The sequence below is a fragment of the Amborella trichopoda genome, chromosome 5 (assembly GCF_054954075.1).
Source record: "Amborella trichopoda isolate Santa Cruz 75 chromosome 5, AtrichopodaSantaCruz75HAP2 v2.0, whole genome shotgun sequence".
In the NCBI taxonomy this organism is placed as follows: domain Eukaryota; kingdom Viridiplantae; phylum Streptophyta; class Magnoliopsida; order Amborellales; family Amborellaceae; genus Amborella; species Amborella trichopoda.
Window position 1 is genome coordinate 46,177,947 of NC_142340.1, and position 22,374 is coordinate 46,200,320.

Consider the following 22,374-nt stretch of genomic DNA (forward strand, 5'->3'; position numbering starts at 1 on the left):
AAAAATAAAAAACTAGTGTCAGAATTTTAGTTTTGATATGCAGACAACCACTTTTTTCAATAAATAACCAAAAAAGATAAATCAAGAGTCTAAAGTCCTGAGTTTTTTTTTAAAAAAAAACTAATCAAATATTTGATTTCTCTCCCAATATTCATTCAAATTTTGTCCCAAAATGTTCCTATCACATTGATCTACAATACCTTCAATAAATTTTAAATCAACAATAAAAATCTCTAAGATCAATTTGGTTTGTCCCCATTTTCTTTCATTCTCCTCTACATTTTATCCATTTTTTCTCAAGAAAACACGATTTTGATTTTTTAAAACTATCCTATAAGATCTAAATCATTTTATTGGATCTATACCCTGTCAAATGAAATCAAAAGATGAAAAATCACATTTTTTTTTCAATTTGAACTTGGTCCTTTAATCTGATTTAAGTCTGGATTTTGTTTGAACTAAAACTATATCTTGGAAGGTCTTTTTTCATTTTGAGCTATTTACTCTTTCATTCACATCCAAATTTTCCTTTTCTACTATTATGTGTTTCCCTTTTTCTTAAAATACTTGGGCTTGCCGAGTTGACGGCCCCCCGATCCAACTCAGAAACCTATCAAATTCGGGCCACCGATCCGATTTTTTAAAACATTACAGTGACACTACTTGGAAATCACTGAGGTAAAGGTAAAAACATTGGGCAAAGTGACCGACAATATTAGTGAACTTCTTGCTTTCATACGCCTACCCCACCTAAAAATCGACTTTTGAGGCACCATTCAACAAAGCAAAGAATTTTATTTTTTTCAGTCACTCAATAAAGTTGCAAAGAATTTTTCTTTTCAAACACTCATTAAAGTTAAGTGACAATTTTCCGGCAAAAGTAAGATTATATGCTTCAGATCTAAGATTCTATCGTTTAAAGGGTGCAGTTGGCAAACAGATGAATCCGTTGGTGTAGAGGTAAGTTGGACCTTCAAATTTTATTATGGTACATAATTTTGATGAAAAATGTTCTTAGGATTATCTCAAAATCCATTTTTATATCTAATTATAAAATTTTAAATTTTAAAAATAGTTAAAATCAAATAGATCTATAAACATATGAAAATCTTGAAAATGGATGGTGTAGATAATATATTGTAAAATGCACTATTTATAAGATTTAAGTTCTTTTTATTTTTCATAGTCATACATCTTGATAACGAGATGATCAATCAAAAGTTTTTTCAACATTAAAACTACCTTTTCCGATGGATTTTTGAGGGGCATCCGTAGTTCTACCTTATAAGGTTGCATCCTTATATAAACTTTTTCCTTGGGTAAAAGCAAAGGGATTATCTAGAAAGAAACCATTAATCTTTGGGTGTGGCTTGCATAAGGCCGAGGCTATAAACAATCAAAGTAAAGCGTACCTTCAAATAGTATTGAAAAATGTGATTTCAATACTGGAAATCTTTATGATAGCCTTAAAATATATTTTTATATCTAATTACAAAATGTAAAGCTTAAAAAATAGCGTAGATCAAGCAGATCTATGAAAAATTGAAAATCTTGAAAATTAACAGTCCAAAAATACATTACATGATGCACTATTTCCAAAACTTGAAATCCATTTGTTTTATGATGTTCATACACCTTGAGGTCAAGGTCATCAATTTGAAGATATTTGGGCATCAAAACAAACCTCTTCTAGTGAAATTTTTGAAATGTGCCTTAATTTGATTATTTAGAGCCTTGCACTTACATAAATTTTTTTCATCATCTTTTGTAGAAAGAGGTCACAATCATTTTTGTCCCTTAAATTTCAAATTGAATGGCTTGAATTGAGTCACAATGACCAAGAAATTTTATTTTTTTTTGGAACTTAGTGTCTAATCAATGACACTTTTACAGCCACCCATATTGAAATATAAAAGACAAAAATTACCATTGTACCTAAGACGCAAAGTTGTGAGACGCATAAAAGTTAGAACTTAAAAGATTGAATCGAGATTGTCGAATTTTGATATCCGAGTGTTTAAGAACTCAAAACTCAAAATTCAAACTTCTTTTTATTAAAATACGAGACAAAATTTAATATAGAGTGCTCTCATGTGAGAGCACACTATAAATGCCTGAGGAATGTACCGGCTAAAAGTAAAAAGATCAAAATCCCCGTGAAACTCACGAGTTATCAAAAAGATTTCTTAAATTACAAGGGATTCTAGTCATTCATTGAGTAGGATTAGCAATGGGACGGGTGGCTCGACGCGGCCCAGTTGGCCCGGTACTAAAAATGTTGGGCCTAGGCCACAAAAGGTAGCCCGATAGGCACACATTGGCCTGAGGTTCAGACCAAGCCAGGGCCATGACAGGGCCAGTCCAACCCAGGCCTATAGTTTCCTTCAAATTTATTTCAATTTTTTGCATTTTTAATGGGCTGGACCTGGTTAGGACCCCTTTGGGCCCGGTCCAGTCAGGCCCATCATTGAGGTACTTCATCGACTATTTTATTACATTACTCGAAATGCTCTTGTTATGATTTGGAACCCCGAAGCAAGAGAAAGTATAAGCCAAATTATATAATATGGGTGAGATTTATACTTTAATTTTTTAAACATGATTAGATGGTGCAACAAGAAGTAGCGTGTCCAGTGGAAGCTGCGTTCAATTTGGCTTCAAATTCTTGATTTGGCAGAGTCCTTAACGATTTCTTTTCAACATATTTTCGGGAGGCCAATGATTTGGCTTATTCTTTGGCGAAAAATGGCTCCTCTTTACCTTCAATTATGGTAAATAATTTTGTAACCCGTACTTCTTTTTTTTTACATTAATAAATAAAGTGCTATTTGTCAAAAAAAAATAAAAATCAAAGTAAGGTACACATTCAAACTCTGCCGGATGACATAGTTCCTATGTTGATAAAATTAAAAAAAATGTACAAACCAATCGAATCCATCAACATTTGAAAATGGGCAGTATAAATAATGTAGGACTTGGAACTCCATCTTTTGTCCATTTTTGCATCCTGCCTTTCAATGCATGTTCATAAATCTCAAGGTCGAGATGATCAATTGGAGGTTTTTTTAGCAACAAAAACAACCTTTTCTGATACCTTTTGAGGGACAACTCACTTCTACAGTATAAAATCAGCAATTTCTATAATAAGACCATGCACCTTAGATTAAAAAATATCACAATTACCTCTAGCGGTTAGAATAGAAATCAAGTGGATTGAGCGTGTTCCAATGAAATAGTCAGGAGTCAAAAAATTTATCAGTCCTTGTGTAGGAAAACTGCACTTCCTTAACTACTACCTTATTCAATGGTATCCGATAGCCGAAGTGTATGTGCTTACAATATGCAATTTATCATGTTGATTTAAACTACAAAATAAGTGTGTAAAATGATTAAAATACCCTCATTTATTTCAGATCCAAAGCTCGAACGAAGATATTTTGATAAAAAAAAATACATATTTTGAGCTTAAGACCTAAATAAAATAAATACCCATATTTACCCCAAAAAAAAACGAGATTGTAATGAAAACTACATCTCATGTTTAAAACTCAAAACAAACATAAATATCTTCATCATTTGACTAGGGAATATCTACGTCATTTGGCATGGCCAGATAAGTTTGGGTAAACTGCCAAAATAACTTGTTTAGTGAACCAAGCCGTGACGGCACTTCCAAGCATGGGACGATGGACTTTATACGTTTGCCCACTTTCAGCGGGTCCACACCAACTAATCCGAGTTGACCCGCTAACGCGGTAGACCTATCTTAGTTTAGTTAAGTTTGTTTTGACTTATTCATGATATCACTGTTTGAAAAACGGATCGGTTTTTTACTTATTCATGATATCAATGTTTGAAAAAACATATCAATAATCTGGATTGCCCATCCTGAAAATCGGGTCGGATCGATGGATAGACGACCAGAATCAAAGAATCGGCCGGATCGGTAAAATTTGGCACTAAAAAAATTACTAAAATTTCTTTAAAAAGCTATTTTTTTAGGTTTTCAAAAAAATAGTGGTATTGTATTACAATTTTTATTATTTTGTTGAAAATACATAAGCATTGAGAACATGTCTTACATATGAGTGTTTATTATCTATTACATCTATTTTTGTAGTCAAATGAAATTTAAAGTGAAAAAAAAAACACAACAGTTTTTGACATTTTGATTTAATAGAAAAAAGAACAAAAGTATGACCCTCACAAATAAATAAATCTAATGTATAATAATTAATATAGACAAAAATATAAAATTTAAAAACATAAATTTACAATTATGTTTTAATAATTAAAACAATAAATAAATAAATTCATACTTTCAATATGAAATAATTGATAAAGTACTTTAAAAATAAACTCCAAAGTGATACGAGTTAATGTTATTTTTTACTCATAACATATCTCATAAACTGGTTTTTTTTATTTTTTAACGTTCAATAGGTATTAGTATTATTTTTTACTTTTTTTATAATACGTTTTTTTTTTTTTTCTTTTAATCCCAACAACCGAGGGCCAGCTTAATAGCCTAATATTAATCCCGTCAGCTAATGCTGCTAAATGGACAGTATTCAGTACAGGCCCATCACATCACATGTTAGGCGACACAAAGAAGAAATGCGGGAGAAATGCAGGCCTCAAAGGTCAACAAATGCCGGCCGGCCGCCCTCTGAAGTTTGACGCCAGCTATTTGTGGGTCCCTACCTGATTATTTTAATTAAAAAATAATGAAAACGTCAAACGGATTGAGACGTCCCGTTTTCACCGAAGTTCTCCGACCAAAAAGATTTGAATTAAAAAATTAATGAAAATATGGAACGGATGAGGATGTCCATGCAAGGGATTGGTATGTCCGGAACTGATGAGGATATCCGGATTGGGATATCCGGTTCTCTATCATGAACGTGACAGACGGAACGTTGCCGGATCCCGAGATATTACGCGATGAGGGATCCGAAGGCCAAATTCTACAGGGATCGGAATCATTGGATGATATGATAAACCAGCGTTTTAAAAAACGCCGAGTCGAACCGGACTCGCTCGGTTCGACTCGAAATTCGCGAAAAGGGACCGGATCTGTTAAAAAATCGGAAATCGTCCGGTTCTAAAGAGGACCGGACGATTCCGCACAGTGACTCGCCGATTCACTGTACGGAATCGGCGAGTCCGAACAATGAATCGGCGAATCCGTACTGTTTTTTTTTTTTTTTGTAATCCATGATAGATTTTTTTGTAATACTTGATCAATTTTTTTGTAATCCATGATCGAATTGTTTTTGTTTTTCTGTAATCCATGATCGAATTTTTTGGTTTTTTGTAACCCATAATAGAATTTTTTGTAATCCATGATCGAAATGTTTGTTTTCTTTTCTTGTAATCCATGATCGCTTTTTTTGTTTTTTTTTTTTTTTTTTGTAACCCATGATAGAATTTTTTGTAATCCATGATCGAATGTTTTGTAATACATGATCAAAATGTTTGTTTTTTTTTGGTAATCCATGACCGAAATGTTTGTTTTTTTTTTTGTAATCCATGATTGAATTTTTTGTAATCCATGATCGAACTGTTTTTTTCTTTTTTTGTAATCCACGATTGAATTTTTTGTTTTTTTTTGTTTGTTTTTTTTTGTAATCCATGATCAAATTTTATGTAATCCATGATTGAATTTTATGTAATCCATGATCGAATTTTATGTAATCCATGATTGAATTTTATGTAATCCATGATCGAATTTTATGTAATCCATGATCGAATTTTATGTAATCCATGATTGAATTTTTTGAAAATTTGTGATTTTTTTTTTTTAATCCATGATCGAATTTTTTTTTGTAATCCATGATAGAATTTTTTGAAAATTTGTGATTATTTTTTTAATCCATGATCGATTTTTTTGAAAATTTGTTTTTTTTTTTTTTTTAATCCATATTATTCAAAGAGAAAATGAGAGAGATGATGATTCTGAGACCACCCTATCCCAGCCATATTATTCACATATCGAGTCCCAACAGCAACAGTGTAGGGATGAACACGAAATACTGTAAATTAAATGCTGAATGGCGGTTCATGTAGAGAAAGAACATATCAATATTCGCATATTCATTCAAAAACATGAAAATTCTTAATGGAGTACCCTCATTTTTTATTGAATTCCTAAAAAACAATATTTATAATGAATTTTAATAATTTTTTCGAATTTTTTTTAAGCTTTATTCTGACCGATTCATCCGATTCTCGATCCGGATCGCCGATTCGTCGATCCGAATCGATTTTTTGAAAGCCCGATCCAGGTCACCGATCCGTTTTTTCAACCATTGTGATAAGCCTATACACTTGAAAGTCAGAATTTATGTATGTGTGCTTCATTGGGACCATCACATGCCTACTTTTTAATAGCCATTCCTTTTTTTTTTTTTTTCTTTTTTTTTTTCCTTTTTTTTTTTTTTTTAAACGTTCCCACAATCTTTCCATTAACTATCAAAAGTTTACAAGAAATTTATGACAGAATAAATTAGAAAAAATTAATGAGAAATACATTAGTCTAGACCAAATTCTCTGTCTCTTTCTAAACGGGGTTATTCTGGTACAGAGTATTATCAGACTGGTTGTCCCATGTGTCTGACCTAGTTTTTGAACTATATAAGACCGAAGCACATCCAAAATCGTCTTAAATTCCTTTTCACCTCAGTTATATTAATTTGGAGGTCTAAAAATAGTGCAGATATTATGATCTTTAAAGAATCGGGATTAATGGAAAAAAAAAAAAGCCAATTAGACCATTTTAAAGGTTCAAAAGCCAAAGTTAATATTAAAAAAAAAAAATTGTTCAGGAGCCTTTTTCTTTGTTTTCTTTTCTTCTTTTTTTTCGAATTCATAAACACAGCGTGAAGGACATGCAATTTTTATATCCAAAATCCACCTAAAAAAAAAACCTTAAAAATAATGGAAAAAAAAGAACCTTTATTTCCCATATATCAACCAGTATGGCACTACTTAGGAACTGCAAATTAATAGAATGAAGGATCCACATCAAAACTCAAAAACTCAAAAGGTGAGCAGGCTTCATGAGAGAGGAGAGAGCTTGATCATTTGAGTTTGCCAAAGATATCATGGCAAGTGTTTTGAAGAATATTGAGGGCAGCAATGATGTGGGAAATATGGAAAGAAAGGAACATGCGCGATTTCGAAGAAAAGGTGCTAGAGGTAAATACAATTATTGAGAAAATTCGTGGAAAAGTCGTAGAGTAGGCATCAAAAAGAAAAGAAGTGGAGGAGTTTTCTAAGTTTGATCCGATCTATCATTTGGATTAAGTGTTTAATATGAGTGGAAATATGGTACAAAGAGGTAGAATTTGGCAACCACCGTTGGGAAATTGTGTGAAGTTAAATTTTGATAGGAGTTAATTTGGCAATCCAAAATAGGCCAGGGGGTGTGCATTGATTAGGGAATATATGTACAAATGAAACTAATCTTTCTCAGGGTCAGGATTCACGACTGCAAATGATGCAGAAATGACGGCGAGATTAACGGGAGATTAATATTCTAATATAAGTGTTATAAGAGATTCAATGAGTGCTAATGAAGCTTGCATCGGTGAACAAAGGATTCCATGGAAGTATGTTGCAATTCTAAATGAAATTAAGAGCCGTTTGATTGGTGGAAGATCCAGCTCACAAAGCTAAGTCTTCCACAAAATTCCAACGTGGCAGCATCCATGGAGTGGCATAGAAGCCACCTCATCCAACATTTATAACTATTTTGGAAGCCACAGCTTCCAAAATTGCATCACACTTCCCATAATTCAGTCAAGGGAAGTGCTACAGTTGGCAGAGACCAATGAAATGTGCCCTAAAGATATATGTCCGGGTGAGAAAGTTACTTTCAAGCAGGTGAATAGAGAGCAAAATCAAGAGGTAGTTTACTCCCCATGTGTCAAGCCCTAGTTTTAGTAGTTTTCTGTTTCAATTGCCAATTCTCCTTTAAAAAGAAAAAGTTTCAATTGCTTCAAAACCTTATATATAAAACCTAAAAAAGCAGAACAATCATATCATTTCTACAAAAGAACAGAAAAATTAATAAATAACTAAATTTTCGTATAACTTTATTATCATAAGGACCAAATAAGCATAAAAAAACTTACAGAATGTGTGCATTAAAGATATCAAGCATCAGGACTGCTTCGGACCACTTGTCTTAGATGGTCCAGCACGCTCCAACATAACTTCATAGATCTGTTTCCCGTTCTGCAGAAAAGGAAAAAAGGGCGAAAAAAAAAGCCAGATAAGCAGTGTGAATCATTTGAAGAATAGAAAAATCACAAGCGTGAATCACTCTACTTAATAATAGCAATAGAAAAAAGTCATCCATTCAACCAAAGAAGAGAAAAAAAAGGTGTTTTAGTCAATCATTCCTCATAAGCAGTGTGAAGAAAAATCACAAGCGCGAATCACGCTACTTAGTAAAAGCAACAGAAACATGTGGTCCATTCAACCTAAAAGAAGAGAGATAAATAGGTGTTTTAGTTAAGCATTCATCATAAGCAGTGTGAATCATGCTAATGAGTATGTCAATCCAAGATTTGCCTTTTAAAAAAGAGAAATTGGCGATCCTAAGAAGGAGCATGAAAACTACACTTTGATGACAGTGTGAAAGGGCCAATCTTACAAAAATTACAGGAAAGAAATGCACTTGTCCTTCAGGTTTTGTTTGCATCTCCTTGAAATACACCAGTATGGGGAAATTTGGCCACCAAAGCTCCCAATTTACAAATGTTGAATACCTGCATTTTGATTTTGAAAGAGAGAGAGAGAGAGAGAGAGAGAGAGAGAGAACACTTGAGATCTAAATGTTAACAAATTACAAAGAACCCCCAAATGCTCGAAATGTAAAGACAGCATGCATGGGATGTAATCCCATCACAATGTAATATCCAGAGGGCAAGTATAATACAGGTATTAGGTCCAAGCTAATTACAACAAGACCAAAAACCATGGAATTTTATGATCTGCTTTGATGGCACAGGGGCTATCCAAACAAACCAAGAAAGATTATGTTGATTTACTGCTGCTACATTGCCATAGCACGACAATATAGTCGGCAAGACAAACATGCTCTAAGAGTTCCAGATGGAACTCAATCTCACAAAATGATTTCATTTTTAAGTAACATCACAACATGAATGTTCACATAAAGGTTTTAAAACAGGTCGTAAACTGTTATAACCGTGTGTAGCCAAGAGTATTAATACTTAAGGTTTTAAAACAAGGCCCAGTCGATTGGGACTCAACTGAATTACTTGAACTAGCCAGCTTGCTGAGCCGAGTTCGGGATACAAACTCGGGACACATAAAACAAATATGCATATGCTTTACTAAATCATGCATAAACATAAATATAAAAATATAAATATTTTTACTAAATCATGTCTAAAAAACTAAAAATTCTCTTAATTTTGACATTTTTTATGATGATTCTATTTTCCCCTCTCTTTTGATTTTTCTAAATTGTTTCCAGCTATAAATCATTTTTTCAAATATCATCTTGTACGTATTGTTTTCCATCTTTTGTTGTTTACAGTATAGAATTTTGACATTTTTATGATGATTCTATTTTACCCTTTCTTTAGATTTCTCTAAATTGTTTCCAGCTATAAATCAATTTTTCAAATTTCATCTTTTACATATCGTTTTCCATCTTTTTTAGACTTTTAATGTTGTTTACAATATAGTTCTACTATTTTCTATCTTCAAGAATTTTTTGTGTTTTTTTTATTTTTTCATTTTTTTGGCCCTTTTTGGATTTGTACATGGGCAAGTCCATTCGGACTCGCATGAGTAATTCGGCTCGTGCAGGGGCCAAGTAAGAGCAGAGTTTTTTCACACAAGTAACAGTTACTAAACGGTGTAGCTGCCGTTTTTTAAACCATGTAGAGCTGTAGAGGCCATTAGAAATAATGGCTTTATTTAGCTGTAGCAGCCAAAGCTCATTACTATTTGCAGCTAGTGATTGCAGATCACTGACCCAAGTCAAACTCGCCAAGTCACTTGGACTCAGCAGGGTCCCATATTCTGATCAGAAACCTTGAGACTCATGCAAGTCTCACCAGGTGATGGTCCCTTCTGTGTAACTTTCACGATATTCGGCCCAATAGCACTGCTGACACCACCGAGCCAGACTGCAAACTCAGGCTTAGGACCCTGGTCAGTCGCAACCCAAGTCCAAATTGTAAACCACAAAATGCGACACCCTTTGCAACAGTGCTTTTAACTATGATACGTAAGCATATTATATATGTGTGCCCTTGGCATGTGAGCCTATTGTGTATGCATACATGTGAATCTGTTTGGAATTTATTTATGGTGAACAAAAAAAAATAGACCACCCGCAAGAATATGTGAGGCCCCCTTATTTTTATGTCCTGACTATACATAAAAATCACAGTGAGCAGTAACCATGCTACCATTATTGTTAATAATAAAAATAGTGGGTGCTACTTCTCTGTCAATTGGAAGAAGCATCTTTTGTGTTATTAATACGCCCAAATAATGCACCGTAGAAACCCTAGCTATCTGATATCCTACATTCAATAGAGGTGCATCTGAGGTGGTCTGGACTAACCACAAATAGGTTGAGCCCCCAAGAAAGTAAATCTAGGGATATCTTTTTGATACGAAAATTTTCAGATGATTTCCAAAATCAAATTCACCCCCAAGTCTGATTTGTCCTTTTAAGGAATGATAGATCTATGGGATTACAAGCTTTTTTTCTTTTTCTTTTTTTTGAATTGTCACAAGGTGAACCATAGATGGTCCCCAAATTTTCAAATAAAAAAGTCCTCATCATTTTTGGGGGCTAGACAGCCTAACTAAGTGGTAAGGCTAAATTACATAGTACTTTTCTTTTGTGTGTGTGTGTGTGCGCGTGTGTAGTTTTAACTACAACATGAAGCAATCTAATATGTAACATTTTTTTAAAATTATTAAAAAAATAGAATAACATAAATAATTAATGTTAATATTAAATATGTAACAAAACGTTGAAATGCAAGCAACAGGAAGCATCAAATCACTGCCTAGTACCCGTATCAATGAGCCCAAAGGCAGGAAGAAATGTATAACCTCGAAAGCTCAAAGAATACTCACTTCCAACGGTTCTTCCCACCCACAAATACATTTTCGCCTGACTCTTGAAGCTGATCCCCAATTTTTACTTCCTGAAAAATGACATAATAAACAAGCTTATGGAAGAATCAGAATTATAAATAGTGTAATTCTAAGTAATTACTTTCAATTGTGCCCAAGATCACTTCTAGGAAACATCAATCCAAGATTGTGAATTATAATTTTGAAATTTTTACTTCCAACATCCATTTGTCTGACAGTGTACCCCTGAATTCGCACAATAATAAAAAACTCAAGACAAATTTAGAAATAACATTTAAAAAAATCTTTCAGATGGGCACGGTCATCTACATTTGTTTTAATTCCTCAAATTTCAATTCAAAATTCAAATAGACGTTAGAAAATTATTTCAGGGCTCCATTTGGCCCTTGGTAATCAGTTTTCCTTTCAAAATTGACAAAAGAAAAAGAGAAGTTATCGCTAGATATCAAGTTTTCTAGTTAGATACACGTATGAAAGGCTTTCCAAGGTGGAAAACCATACTTTTCAAGCACACATACATTCGCGCATGGATGCACACACATGGGGTTTTTTAGCATTCACTGTGTCCAGTAAACTTTATTATTTGGCACCACTGTTTCAAAACTTTGCAACAAGCCCGAGTCGAATCGCCTCAGCACAATAGTGAGTCTTGTGGAGACATGCCCAACAAGCCTTCTGCAGTTTTATCAATGGACTTGACTGACTTTTACTGTGCCGTGGCCCAGTTCACTCAGTATAACTTGGCTTTGGGGCCTGGCGAATCCCCCATCAAGTCAGAGTTTTAGACATTTTATCACCATAAAAAATGGATTAATTAGCCAATTCCTTTTTAATCATTTTTAGGAAGATGTTTTTCCACATACTATTAAGGTTATGAGCTGCTAATCAATGTTGCAAGGTCATCAACACTTGTGTCAGTGTCAAAGATGAATTAAAAGTGTCTACTGCTTCTCCCAGAAAAGTGAATACAACAAGACACTGCCTTCCAACTCCTTTTTTCTTTTTTCTCTGACATAAACTTTCGCTTATAAAACATACTTATTAATGCATATATAACAAACCTCTCACATTTTTAAACACATGAGAGCAAGCCCATTGAGTGATAGGTCATGATGCAATTGTTCAACACATCCTAAGTTCAAGCCTCCAGTTGAACTTATTGTTCTATCTTAATAATATTTTAATCCAATCCATATCTAGTGGTGTCAATATGTGTCAGCGTAGCAACACACAAAGCCAAACCCTAGGTGCAGTGTCGGGACAACACAGGCCGCCACACATCAGCCCTAATGGGGTATCAAATGTGCTAAATAGAATAACTGTTATGGGATTGCATACCATGATCATTTCAAGCATCTAATAGGAAACCACGGCCTTCTATTGGAGACAAATTCCTATTTCAACTAGCTTAAGATATATTTTTTAATGAAAATCTTACCCATAGAAATCAATGTTGCCACAGAGACACTTCGCAGAAATTTAAAACCAATAACCCAAATTTCTAAAATACCAATTGTCAAAATATTGACTTTTCAAATGACCCTAGGCAAAATGGCTTCCCTCAAAGCACGGTAATAGTACAGGATGAGATTTTCAAAGACCAGCCAAGTGCTCACAGGTGGAGAGCTCCTCGAGCAAACCCAAAACGATCGAGTAAGAACTCATGCAGCAAAGTAATCGCTAGTTTTCAACCTTCACAAAATGGAAAATAGCGAGCTAAAGCACAAGTTTTAGCAACTACATTTCTTTGGTTTATCTATTTAACATAGAGTACTAGGGTTTTTCTATAATGATTCCTTCTTAAAATATGAACTGCTAGGGCTTAACGGACAATACATATGGAATGACAGCTTCTACAAACATCAGATTTTATAGTGCACAGGCGTTTTAGAAATTCAAATCAAATCTTAGGATTTCCACCTTGTTAGGAACTTTACTCTTTGCAAATGAATTTGTATGCATAATACAACCTGGTATATAAGTATCCTCACAAGACTTTTTCCTTTTTTTACCAAGATAGAATATTTTGCTACTTGTGATGGGGTATGCCTATTTCATTACTTTCCAAAGAGTAAAACTTATCACTTTTAAATAAGAAAAAGTCTATCAGCGTTTTCTGGGGTTTACTGTCTCATTACTTTCAAAAAATTAAACATATTTTTCCAATGTCATTTTTTTCTCAGATAACTACACACAACTTTTCCATGCCTCTATGCAATTATAAACACATGTGCAGGCATACATACACATACACAATATTTCATGTAATTATATGTAAATATCTTACTTACATTTTACCAAGTCCATCTTGAGTTTTCCCGAACTTCTAAACTCGCTTTAGATTATGTTTTCAATGCTTTTGACAAGTTAATTTAGCAATTTGTATGTAATTGCATGAAAATATTTCACATTTTCCCAAGTTCTTGCCAAGTTTTCCTGAGTTCTTGTCAAATTTTCTTTAGAATATTTTCCAATTTATTTATGCGTTATTTTCAGTGTTTCACCTTTTTCTTGCTGGGTTTTTAAGTAATTATATCACTCTCAAGTTTTTTAACTCCCAACAAAAACTTGCCAATATAAAATTATGCGAAATGCCTCAATGAGAAAGGCTGATCTAAACATTTATAGAGAAAGATTAACACTAGAACATTTATTTGTTGAGGACTAAGGGCAGCACTCACTTCAGGCAATATATTAACACAAGGTTGTCAGAAAATTATCAGCTAGTAGAATTCTAACAAAAACCATTTCCAAAACTGAAAGAAAGCCAAATTTCTCGAAATAATTTTTCATATAAAACTAAGGGCCTCTTTACATGCACGTTAGGCTGCACTTGATGGAGTAAAATCTATACAGCCGCAGGACACCTTTCTGAGAAAGATGGTACCATTGGGATGTCCTTCATTTTCCACACAAAAAAGTCCAGATACTGTACGTATCCCGACATCACCAAGCAGTGCCTTGTACACATGCAAACAGGCCCTAAACTTTGTTGCCTTATACACATGCAAACAGGCTCTAAAGTATGCTGCCTTATATACATGCAAACAGGCCCTAAACTGTGTCAATCTTTTAGGGGATTGAGTGAACAAACCAGGGCCTCTTCATCAAAGACAAATCTCACCCTTGTAGTCTGAAAGAATAGTAAGATATTGCATCAGCTTGGGCAAACAGAATGAAGAGAATACCATCACAATAAACGACATAGAGGCAACCATATATTTTTTTTGTTACACATACGAAAAGCAATCACATAGAGTCAATCATATACGAAAAGGATTGTTACACATATGGAAAGCAATCATATAGAGTCAATCATATATGAAAAGAAACCTATTGAAATATGAAATTCGTATCAATACTTTCTTTTTTGTCTTCAATTCTAGATAGGTGGGGGAAGAGAGAGAGACAGAGAGAGAGAGAGAGAGAGAGAGAGGGAGGGAGGGACGGAGGAACGGTATATAATCACCACAATAATCCAGAAGAGAGAGAGAGGGGGGGGGGGAGGTGGGAGCGAGGGTGGGAGGGAGGAATGGCATATAATCACCATGATAATCCAGAAGAATATCCAACACAGTCCAATACTTCCAAACTTGACAATTGCCCTCACAATTTATGAGGTGCTATTACCACGTCCCTTAATCTCGAGCAACCTAGAAATTTTACCTTAGATTTTTTTATTCTTTCGGAATAGAATTGGGATGGGCATAGCATACAAAAAGTAGGGTTCATACTCCAGTTTTTCCCCATAGATAATCATACTCCAATTTTGATAAAGACAAACATGCCTCCAAGAATTCTCTTGTAAATTTATAACGTTATATGAAGTACCTGACAAAAGTTGTCTCATTTAGTTCTTTGACATCATTCGGTCAAAATACAAGAGAAATACACATGACTGTCAACTTGTAATAAAGGAACCATATGTCAGATATATCTTCAATATACTTTTAGATTGCTACTGCTCCCATCTTCTTTCTCTGTTTGAACATAAACATGGCTGGGAATTATCAAAAACATATTCAGTAATCTCATTATAAACCCACCCATGAGCATGATCCATATGGAAAAACATGAGCACAAATAGCAAACCCCTGTTTCATTTTCTTCTATTTCCATTCGCTCTGTCTCATTTTTGTTTATTGGATTCAAATATTTTTACTGCACCATATCGTAAAGAATAATAACTTTTTGCACAGATTTTATTTCTATTTCCATGCAATGCACATAGGTCTCTTTATAGATAATAAAGCCACAAGCCACTGTCTTCAGGGTAGAATGCCCTCAGTACTAGGTATTTTAATGCGAATCTACCTGCCTGGAACAATAGAAGCAATCCAAGAAGGCCTACTGGAGCTGCGAGCAATAAATTATCTTGATATGCTAATCCACCCGCTAAACCTGTTTCCAAAATTATGATGACTAATTAAAGATACCAGCATAAAAGTAGTTTTACAATGGAATGAAGCAAGCAAAATAGATGAGCCACTGACACCCACTGGTCATTTTCAAACATATCATTCTATTCAAACAATTGCATAAGTTCTGCCAAAATTCAGCTCGAGAAGGTCCATGAGATGTGACATAAATAACATTTTAGGAGAAGCATTTAAAACAGTAAGTATTAAATAATCCACAGAGCATGAGCGTACTGTAACTTTAGTATTTCTAGGATATGGTCTAAATGATTTAATCATTTAGGTTATGAAGTTCCGTCAAAGAAAAACTCAACGTTCAGTCAAAGAAAAGGAACACATCTAACTTGCTCAACTAAGATATTGGTAGGATGATAGCAAGAATGAGCTGCTTCACAGTCTTTTAAATAGAATAAAGATGTCAACACCATCATTTGTGATTGACCCATCAAAAAATATTTCCAATTTTCCATGTAAGTCTTGCTAAAATGAGATGCGCACTTCCTTAAACCAAATGAGAAGTTAATGTCATCTCTTAATAAAACCTTCTACAAGAAGTTTGGAAAGCATGAAGTCAGTGTGTATCTAGAACAACAGTTAGAGAAACACCAGACTTCACGAAAGGTCTTCTAAACCAGTATCCCCAATCATACGAGGATGTTAATTAACAGTTCCAAACAAAGTCAAAGACCTCGCTCTATCTAAGCCTCAATCATGGCAAAACGGATTATAATTTTTTGTTCTTTGGAGATAGCAATAAAACCAATCTTTTAAAGGGCTTGCCCACCTCAGACATCTAGGGACACCTCTAGGAACAGTACAGCCCAGAGACCTCACCTACCTCTAGGTGGCCTGCCTGAGGCTAGAAACCCAAGATGGTTTGCTCGCTACAAAGCCCGCCTTACCCAAGAGCCAAAATTTCCCTCGGGTAAAGGATGAATACATCATTTCCCCATTTTAAAGGAGGGATTATAGAGAAAACTAATTGCTTGCTGGTCTAGGAGCTGCATGAGTGGCATAGTCCACATATGGCTCCATAGGAAAGGAAGTTGGACTCAAATGGCCATGCTGTACTTCTTCCTAGACCTCCAATCAAACACTAAATAAACATTACATATAAAAGAATTTTAAAATTCTCAAAAATGTTTGAAATATGGGGTTTCCTTCTTGTCTCTGTCCCCCACATCTTCCTTGTTCTGTGCCACCCAAGCATGAGGTGCCTGCCTATTCATCCGCATGTGCTGCTTGCTTGCAGGTATCATGCATAATACCAATGTGAAAGTAGATAAACCATAAAGTTCATGAGCAAAATATTGAGTTATCCTCTAAATTTGTTGTGGGGAACTATTCCTTTAAGTAGAAGTCACGTGCAGATGAATTATGAATCCTTGGACATTTTGTCATTACCAAAAAGGTTAACGAGTCCTCTATATTAAATAAGCCAAACTGTTGCAACTGTACACCAATTACGTGGAAAAGGTGTCATGTCCTGGACAGTGTGAAGATTGTATGGGAATTTATTATATCTCTCAAGTTACTGCATAGTGCACATAATTGGCCAGATGTGGATTTCCATGAGCTATTCGATTAATGCTAAAAGAAGGCTTCCCAAGGCAATTAATTCTACAAAAATCTGGGAATCAACATGCATGAGAAAAAGCATAAGCACGTAATGTCCCATTAGGATCAATCATTTCCAATTATAGGGAAGTTAGAAAAATGCTGACTACCTTACCCAACAAAACAACTGGAATTCTGTAATCAGGATCAGGAATCACAGTATCTCTCTTCTTCGCCTGTCTTCGAACCTAAAGGAAAATGAAAATGGGCCATCTCCGTAAGTGGTTCACAGTGTTCCAAATGCCATGTATAGAACTTGACCATGTACAGAATTTCTTCTAGTGACTTTGGCATATGTGAAAAGTAAATATAACAGAATGAATTTCGCATTTAAAAAATGAATTTTCGCATTTATTTTTCCCCATACCGACCCGATCTAAGACTTAAGCTTCACCAAATTACAGGACAATAATCAAAGACATCTTGGTATAAATACATAAGTTGAGATCTGATGAGAACAAAATAATTATCTTCACTAACTTGCATTTGTACACTCAGCTTCAACAATATGCACATGATTACAATAATTCTATATGTGTGTGTGCACGCATGTGTGTGTTATAAGAGAAGATGAAACTATCAAAAATAAAAATGAAGAAAAAAGGAGAAATATACGCACCACAGATGCAACAACATAAGATCTACAGGGAGTGTGAGCCGCATCCTTGAAAGTATAACTTTTATTCCGAAGCAATTTGCCATGCAACAGATAATGAGAATTCCATTTGCATCTGGTCACTCTTCTACCTGTTGTGGAAGACAAGAATTCAACTTGCCATAAAATGCATACAGATGAACTCATAAGGCTACTTAATGAAAGCCAATGTTTCTATTCTTTTCTCAAGATGTTGGAAAATCCATAGGAACAGAGCATAGAAAAAACTAAATTGAGTATGTTCACATCATGATCATATGAAAAAATACTACTTTCAAGACTTAAGCACTTCAGCTATTAATTAATACTATGTGAGCCTGAGTCCCACATGGGGCCAGCAGCATTCCTTTTAAATAAGTCATCGGAATTTACAAACTAAGAAATGCACAACCAAATACTATTCCTTCTACAGTGGAATAAAATTTCAACAATCAAGAATGTAAGATTAATTGATCAGGATACACATCACATGCCCACAAATGCATCCTGAGCACACACGTATCCATGCACACCTACTTACATGGACTCACACGCATGGATTCATATCTGTGTGTGTATACAATCATATCGCAATTTTATAAATTGCATAGTTTAAGAAGCAATATAATTAATGAAAGGATAAGGCTGATGGTACTCAAAACAACTATCAACCAATAGATATCCAAATAATGACAAGGTTCATACAAAAGTGGTGGACAGTGTTACTATAGATATCTACTAAACATCATAGATGATGTTTGACATGATATCACAATACTGATATATTATGGTAATAAATTACTACAAAAAATCTATAAATTACTATTTTCGGTATATTGTTCTTATTCAAAAGTACTCTTCTTCCACATGTTAATAGATATGTATGCAATCGCATGACTACATAGAATCAAATAAATGAAAAGTGGATGATTCACTTTACAATGCCTACTCCCAATTTCACTACCAAGTTAATTATATAATGACTACTTCTTCTACTCATCTGAAAAGTCAGATTGATAAAAAATTCACATTGTTTAAAGGCATGAGCCTTTCATCTATCAAAATGGAAGACCTGAAAAGAGTCAAATCACTTCAACTATAACCATTCATTATAAGTTACAGCATCTCAAGACTACACTTGTAAGCAATGAGGGTTTTGCCTCTTTGCATAGTGATCAGTCTATGATTCGAGCATTAAGCCCCAGCTTAGAACTTGTAAATTAGAAAATTAAAAATAAAAAAAAAGTAAAAAAAAATAAAAATTTAAACATCATATTAATCTAGAGTAGCACATTAGAATTTCGATAACCAAAATCTTTTGCTTTGTAGGGTAACAGTAATCAAGTCACCAGACATGCTCATCGACCTGGAGGCTGAGATGCAACAATGCACACTTTAGAATCTAAATTCCGCTCAAATAATGAAGCTCATTCTCTCAAGTACAGCAGTTCCATTGAAAATTTTCCCACATTTGATGTTTAATGCTCCCCAAGATTCCTCAAAGGCAAAAGTCACACACAAAATGCACTTTATTTACATGCACATCATAGCACTTTTAAAAATTAAGAAAGATAACCTCCAAAAAATAGTGCACTCATCAAATTAGTGCAACAAAGTGTCAAAAATGGATAGGTGTAACACCTTGGGAAGTGTTCAAATATAAAGTTTCACCATATAGCAAGGAAATTTGCCGAATTTCTACACTCCCCAAAAATTCTTCTGGAAATCAGTATATGCATTTTAGATGAATGCTACTAAAAGAAAAATTTGGGAAATTAATGTAAATATTCTTTTAATTTTGCAACATCACCCTTTTTTCTCTTATCTATTTATCCTTAAAATACCCTTGGTTCAGAACTCCAACTTCCAACTGACTTGCTTGCCTTAATGGCTTTTTGTTGGTTCGGAACTCAAACTTCCAAATGAATTTTTCCTTTAAAAATTACATTCTCAAGAGTTCCAACCTTAGATCTTAACAAAGTTTTTGTTTTCACTTTCTGTTCAAAACCCTTAAGTTCCAAACATTTTCTATTTTATTCTTTTTTTTTCTTTTTTAATTTCATGTTCGGAACTCCAAGTTTCAAACATAGTTTTTTTCTTTTGAAACTTTATATTCACTACTTAAGAGTTCCAAGAAAAGTTTTTGTTTAAAATCTAAGTTTGGGACACAATTTTTAAACAAAAAATTTATTCAGAAGTTCGAGTTCTGAACTGACAAAGGGACACGGTTTCTATGAGTCCATGTAGAAATGAGTCACTCTTAAATTTTAATTTTTGAGATGGATTTTTGGACTTAATTTTTAAAGACATGTAATCGCTAACATAGAGATCATGAATATGAAAATTATAAATAAATTTTGAAAATTAAAAATTAATAATTCTATTAATAAAACATTTGGACCATTAGTTTCAATTGCTTTCAGATGGACCACCTATTTGCATCCATCTTTAAGATGAATGCTTTATACCTCGGGTACTGTAGAAACACGGTACCCGCCGATGAAACAATTTTCCCTGACAAAAAGGCAGTAAAGCATATAAGTTGGTTCAGAACTTCGGAAGTAAATCACGAAAAGGGGAGAAAGAGGTAAGTAAAATTATAAAATTTGGAAATATTACTTTAAAGGGAAAAGTTCATATAGAGCCTAGGATCTAAACAATCAAATTAGAGCCTACCTCAAAACTTTCACTAGAAGAGGTTGTTTTGATGACCAAATATCATCAACTTGATCATCTTGACATCAAGATGCATGGACATGAGAACAAAATAGATTTCAAGTTTAGGAAATAGAGTATTTTGTAACACATTTTTGGACCATTAATTTTTAAGATTTTGAACTTTTCATAGATATGCTAGATATACACTATTTTTTAAGCTTTAAATTTTATAATTAAAGATGAAAATGTATTTTAAGGCTATCACAAAAATTTTCAGTATGAAAACCATATTTCTGGACACTATTTGAAGGTGGGCTCTAATTTGATTGTTTAGAGCCTCGGCTCTATACAAACCGCACCCTTATTTAAATATCCCAAAACTAAATGGCCATTTCTGTTAATTTCCCAAAAAGTTAAATGGACAAATTCTAAAATAATAAATGCATATCAAGAATCTACCACATGCAAACTAATTGTATAAATGTTATATATGTAGAAAATTCAATGTCATCAGCATAAATCCATGGTATTCTTAAATGATTTCAAAATCCATGCCCCAAATCAAAACATAATCAAGATATTAGAAACAAAAGAATACTCAAAGAAATCATAAAAAAAAAACAGAATATTCGTATCGTTAGCAGCATATATCCATGATTTTATTTTAAATGAGGAAGGTTTTCCCAAATTTTCAACAAATTTTTCATGAAATGAATAAATAAATAAATAATATATATATATATATACGAAAATTATAAATCAATCACCAATTCATCCAATCAAATTATTTACCCAAAAAATTCATCAAATCTAATTTACAGTCCATAAAGCCAAAACCTTATCTCCAACTGCAACCGATCACTAAATAATCTCCGTGACCATTTCCACAAGGTTTTTTAGAAGGACTAAAAGTAGAGTTGCAGAACAAATAACCAAATGGGTAAAAAGAAACCCTACAATTTGATAATCTAAGAGCCATCTGACAAACTCCCCCTGCTAAAAATGTTAAATTCAGGGATTTAAAGGGAAAAGGTGAGGAATTCTTACATGAATTATAGATAGGAGAAGGAAACCAGAGCTTAGATGAGGAGGTAGAAAGAAGCATGGAAGCCATTGTTGATTTTCCTTTCACCTGTGCCCAATCAAAACATCATTATGCGTTTATAAAGAACAAAAAAGAAAAAGAAATGGCTCGTCTGAAATTACCGGTAGTTTTAGAAATGCTCTCAAATTTTTAAGTGGCTTGGGATTTATTGGATTGTTGCTTTTAAGGATTTATTGGATTGTTATTTTGAAATTTCAGAAACCCTGAGGATTACTTGTGAACTAAAAATGTCAAGAGAAATCAGTCCATTGGGTAGAGAATGCTCCCGAGGGATCATATTGTATGTCAACTCCCTCGGGTAAAAGAGTTATTAAGAAGGATGTTTTAATCTAAAAATTGGGATCCTCTTAAGAATCATAAATGACTATTTTCAAAATTGAAATTAAATTTTTGAGTTATTCAATACCTCAGATCTTGCCCTTCAAAATTGGACGTTCCCTATTTGATCTTTTGAGGTTATTGCTTTCAAGAATGTTTATTAAGCAGTTTGGAATTTTGTTGAGCTAGATGGTTAGGTTCAATAGGTTATATGGATCCCCAAAGTTTGGGATCCTAAAATTGCACTTCGGGCTAGGTTTTAGAGGGAGCAAATTAACAGTATGCTCCTAGGGGAGTAACAAGTCTTTTCACATCTTGATATCTGTGGATTTACTTGGAAGTTTGAGGGGGAAATGCATTGGTAACCCTCAAAACCAGTTCCTCGTTCGACCAAATTCGCAAGCGTTTTGATACGATAAAAACAAAACCAAAATACCCTCCGGCATAGAAGTTCTATCTTCCTT

At 33.9% G+C, this 22,374-nt stretch overlaps 1 protein-coding gene across 20 annotated transcripts; it reads right to left on the reverse strand.

The window, feature by feature from the left end:
• Positions 1-2,757: 2,757 nt before the first annotated feature.
• On the reverse strand, positions 2,758-21,802 carry LOC18431913 (uncharacterized). Of its 20 annotated transcripts, none has more exons than XR_016056546.1 (10): positions 21,694-21,798; positions 21,535-21,619; positions 17,815-17,942; positions 17,311-17,383; positions 15,475-15,561; positions 14,255-14,293; positions 11,140-11,210; positions 8,663-8,777; positions 8,139-8,241; positions 2,758-3,007 (listed from the first exon to the last, which is right to left on the reverse strand). XR_016056546.1 is itself a non-coding variant. In XM_088868370.1 (10 exons), exons 2-9 carry the CDS (start codon positions 21,599-21,601, stop codon positions 8,167-8,169), a joined length of 651 nt encoding a protein of 216 aa, XP_088724496.1. In that variant the 5' UTR covers positions 21,602-21,619; positions 21,694-21,798; the 3' UTR covers positions 2,758-3,007; positions 8,139-8,166. The 20 variants fall into 20 exon arrangements, 4 of the variants coding, with proteins under 4 accessions (XP_088724496.1, XP_020521447.1, XP_006842088.2 ...); XR_016056545.1 differs by having other exon boundaries at positions 2,758-3,115; XR_016056551.1 differs by having other exon boundaries at positions 15,479-15,561; positions 17,306-17,383.
• Between the last annotated feature and the right edge of the window lie 572 nt (positions 21,803-22,374).